We start from the raw sequence: 5000 nt of genomic DNA on the forward strand, positions 1-5000 counted from the left end.
TGCGTGTGTGTGTGTGTGCGTGCCCTGTCCAGCTCTGATATAGTGGCCTTGGCTGTGGACATTGAGCACGAGGTCTTCAGGTCCTGCAAGACGGCCAACCTGTACAAGGCAGCCGTGCTCAAGAGGGTGAGTCAGCCCTCGTGTGTGTGTGTGTGTGTGTGTGTGTGTGTGTGTGTGTGTGTGTGTGTGTGTGTGTGTGTGTGTGTGTGTGTGTGTGTGTGTGTGTGTGTGTGTGTGTGTGTGTGTGTGTGTGTGTGTGTGTGTGTGTGTGTGTGTGTCTGCTCTCAGTGGAGCCCCCTGCTGGACACTAGTCACCTCGCAGTGTCACCTCTCAGTGCAGTGTACTATGGATCAGAGCTACAGTGGGCAAGGCTGGCGTGAGGGAGGGGACTTGGACATTTTGAATGTAAACAACTCTTATGCCCCTCCCCCACTGCCACCGAGCACCCTCCCATCCAGGTTGTGCTTGCTAGTGACTACTGTGCACAAACTATGAAATTCAAATTTGGGTTTAATGGGAGCCGTTCATTAAACCAACCTCCCTAAGGTTGATTATTATGTTGTATTCATTTCATATTGTATATTTTCCTACCTCTCCAAGTGTATATGTGGGATAGCACACCGTGACGTTTGATGGTAATGACGACTAATCCATGTTCTTGCTCTGTGGTGGCTGCCCAGGTGGGCGAGCTGAAGAAAGGGGCCAGTGGGGCAGCAGCACCCCCGGTGGCCGAGAGTGGAAGTGCAAGCAGCTGCAAAGTTAAAACGGAACCAGCCGAGGCCAACGATGAAGCTGCCTCCTCCTCCTCTTCCTCAGTGGCCACAGAGGAGCAGTACGACCTCACGCCGGCATCACAGATCTACTCCGTAAGACACACACACACACACACACACACACACACACACACACACACACACATATCTACTCTGTAATAGGGATGTTAACCGGTGACTGTTTGACCGATGGTTGACCGTATCCACGTCAACCGATCAAAGTTTTCGCTAGTCGGTTAAAAAGAAGAAAAAAAAAACGATCTCTAAATTAGGCTATTATAGACAGTGGACTAAGTGCTACTACAGCTAGCCATCTCATTCCAAGATCTTTTTTGTGTGAAGTTAACATACCTCACACTAAAATGTTCATAACTCGCCTGCTTGTAGGCTAGGCTACTTAATAAACCAATAAAAGCATTTGGGACAAGGTTTGAGCGCTCTGCCTTGGCTGACGCGTCTTTTGCAATCTGGAGGTGCCTGTTTATCCATTGGTTCGTGTTGCAATCTGGCAACTTTCCGCATAAGATGGTTCAGGAAGGGTCATCAATGGTAACAAATAAGGTAATGATGATGATCATTCTTTATTATTGTTAGCACTTCCTCTAACTAAGCGCCGTCTCTTCGGAGCTGTCATTTTCTTAAGTGAGCCGCGGCAATTTCTTTTTCAAATTAGCTTCTAACGCTAGACAAACGCCTTTATTTGCAACGCGATCACCTTGTACCCAAACCATTTCGAAACTATCTGTCCTCCACTTACTTGCAAGCTCCTTGGTTTGCGGGACTCATGATTCGGGCTGTAGGGGACTTTAAAAAAGTGACGTGAGTGAAAGGACGGCGCCGGGGCTGTGTGTGAGCGGGGGACAGAGAGATGTGACAGAGTTGCGAAATTGCGTGGCTATTATTTCAAATAGCGTAGCATATTTTAAACGAATCGGCTAACCGGTTTCAACCGGCTAATGGGGCTCGGTGGTCGGTCAAGAAAATGTGTAGTTTTCGCCATCCCTACTCCGTAAGACACACACACACACACACACAGATCTACTCTGTAAGACACACATACACACAAATCTACTCCCTAAGACACACACACACACACACAGATCTACTCAGTAAGACACACACACACACACACACACACACACACACACACACACACACACACATAACAGGCTCTTTGTCAATATTTGGATGCTGTGTAGTCATTCCAAATAAAATAATCAAGTGTGTGTGTGTGTGTGTGTGTGTGTGTGTGTGTCCAGCTGAAGAGGAAGCGTATCGGCGCAGGACTGAGGGGATCGTCCAACCCTTTCCAAACAGCCAATGAGGTTCTCAAAGCCCAACGTGACCCCGCCCCCCACACAAACCACTCCCACAAGCCACGAGTCTCAGCCAATGAGAGGGAAGACGAGGACGAGGCTTGGCGGCCTGAGACGAAGAGTGTGAAGGCGGAGCCTAAAGAGGTCACGACCTCGACCGGTGCAAAGGCCGGCGCCGTGGCAGCCAATCAGAGCAGTCCGAGCAAGAGAGGGCGGGGCTTAACCAGGAAGCAGCAGAAACTGGCCGAGGCGGCCAAAGACACACGCAGCATCTCCGCCTTCTTCAAGAAAAAGGACACACACACACACACGCACACACACACACACACTGACTCACAGTCAGACACACTCTCTAACACACACACCTCCAGCATCAGTTCATGGACTGACTCTCACTCTGACACACACGACGACACACACACGAGCTCACCCGCAGAACCAGACACGCGCGAACACACTCGGACACACAGCGACACACACACACTCACAGTCGAGGTGAAGCAGGAGGAACACACACTCGACTCACACACAGTCGAGGTGAAGGAGGAGGAGCAACACAAACACACACTCACAGTCAAGGTGAAGCAGGAGGAACACACACTCTCCACAAACACTGGGGGCAGTGAGGGTGAACACACACTCTCCACACACACGGGGGACAGTGAGGGTGAACACACACTCTCCACACACACTGGGGGCAGTGAGGAGAGCAGCTGTAATGGTGAGCAGTCTCGTCTCCTGGACACGGTCGTCACGGAGAGGGATGCCCTGGGGATGGTCTCCATGGAGACGAGTCCGGCGACAGGGGAGGCTCCCAGGGGGGAGGAGTCTGGAGGTCGAGCTGTTGCCGTGGGATGCAATGGGTACACACACTTTTCCTTTCTGTGTGTGTGTGTTTGTTTGTTTGTTTGTTTGTGTGTGATTGTTTGAGTGAGATTATAATCTTACAAAAGGTATTCTGCCATGCGTGTGTATGTGTGTGTGTGTGTGTATGTGTGTGTATGTGCATCAATGAATATATTTATTTATGAAGTTATTTCCAAAAGAACACCATTCTTCTCCCACACATAACCATTCACTCTGTTTTTCTCTCACTCTCACCTCCTCCTCTCCTCTTCCTCCTCTCTCCTCTCTCCTTCTCTCTCCTCCTCTTTCCCTCTCTCCTTCTCTCCTCTCTCTCCGTTTCTCTCTCAGAGAGGTTGAAGTAAAGCAGGAAGAAGAGGTAAGTCTCATCCTATTCTCCACACACACACACACACACACACACACACACACACACACACACACACATCCTATTCTCCACATGAGACACACACACACACACACACACACACACACACACACACACACACACATCCTATTCTCCACATCGTAGTCAGATCTGCCTGTTTAAATACCCCCACACAAGGGTAGTTGAGTGATCTGTTTTAATAAATACCCTACATGGGGGCAATTGAGTCCGATGTCCCTATTTAAATACCCTAGACGGGGGCAGTTGAGTCCGATGTCCCTGTTAAAATACCCCACACAGGGGCCGTTGAGTCCAGTGTCCCTGTTTAAATACCCCACACAGGGGCAGTTGAGTCCAGTGTCCCTGTTTAAATACCCCACACGGGGGCAGTTGAGTCCGATGTCCCTGTTTAAATACCCCACACGGGGGCAGTTGAGTCTGATGTCCCTGTTTAAATACCCCACACAGGGGCAGTTGAGTCCAGTGTCCCTGTTTAAATACCCTACACGGGGGCGGATGAGTCCGCTGTCCCTGTTTAAATACCCCACACAGGGGCAGCTGAGTCCGATGTCCCTGTTTAAATACCCCACACAGGGGCAGTTGAGTCCAGTGTCCCTGTTTAAATACCCCACACAGGGGCAGTTGAGCCCAGTGTCCCTGTTTAAATACCCCACACAGGGGCAGTTGAGTCCGATGTCCCTGTTTAAATACCCCACACAGGGGCAGTTGAGTCCAGTGTCCCTGTTTAAATACCCCACACAGGGGCAGTTGAGCCCAGTGTCCCTGTTTAAATACCCCACACGGGGGCAGTTGAGTCTGATGTCCCTATTTAAATACCCCACACGGGGGCAGTTGAGTCCAGTGTCCCTGTTTGCCCTCTGTCCCAAATTGGCGCAGCTGAATCTGAGAACACGGTACAGGCCAGTACAGGTCGGATTTCAGCTGCTCTGCAGGAATGGACTCACTTCTGTTCTCTCTGGCCCGGTTCTGTTCTGTTCTGCTCTGCTCTCTCTGGCCCGGTTCTGTTCTGTTCTGCTCTGCTCTCTCTGGCCCGGTTCTGTTCTGTTCTGCTCTGTTCTGTTCTCTCTGGCCCGGTTCTGTTCTGTTCTGCTCTGCTCTCTCTGGCCCGGTTCTGTTCTGTTCTGCTCTGTTCTCTCTGGCCCGGTTCTGTTCTGTTCTGCTCTGTTCTGCTCTCTCTGGCCCGGTTCTGTTCTGTTCTGTTCTGCTCTCTCTGGCCCGGTTCTGTTCGCCCCGTCGTCTGGCCGTTTACAAGTGGACATGACACTATCAAAAGTGGACATGACGTTATCAAAAGTGGACATGACACTATACTATCAAAAGTGGAGTGTGTGTGTGTGTGTGTGTGTGTTCATGTATTTGTGTGTGTTCATGTGTTTGTGTGTGTTCATGTGTTCATATGTGTGTGTGTGTGTGTGTGTTCATATGTGTGTGTGTGTGTGTGTTCATGTGTTCATATGTGTGTGTGTGTGTGTTCATGTGTTCATATGTGTGTGTGTGTGTGTGTGTGTGTGTGTGTGTGTGTGTGTGTGTTCATGTGTGTGTGTGTGTTCATGTGTGTATGTGTGTGTGTGTGTGTGTGTTCATGTGTGTGTGTGTGTGTGTGCGTTCATGTATTTGTGTGTGTTCATGTGTTTGTGTTTGTGTGTGTTCATGTGTTC

At 50.0% G+C, this 5000-nt stretch overlaps 1 protein-coding gene across 1 annotated transcript in view; it reads left to right on the top strand.

Moving 5' to 3' along the window:
- recql5 (RecQ helicase-like 5) overlaps positions 1 to 5000 on the top strand; it is a 34713-nt gene that overhangs the window by 27432 nt on the left and 2281 nt on the right. Inside the window, exons 14-17 of the mRNA XM_062525573.1 lie at positions 33 to 126; positions 682 to 867; positions 2034 to 2953; positions 3285 to 3312. Coding sequence (XP_062381557.1) covers positions 33 to 126; positions 682 to 867; positions 2034 to 2953; positions 3285 to 3312 — 1228 coding nt within the window. The remainder of the gene's footprint in view (positions 1 to 32; positions 127 to 681; positions 868 to 2033; positions 2954 to 3284; positions 3313 to 5000) is intronic.

Source organism: Sardina pilchardus, chromosome 22, assembly GCF_963854185.1.
Source record: "Sardina pilchardus chromosome 22, fSarPil1.1, whole genome shotgun sequence".
Taxonomy (NCBI): Eukaryota; Metazoa; Chordata; class Actinopteri; order Clupeiformes; family Clupeidae; genus Sardina; species Sardina pilchardus.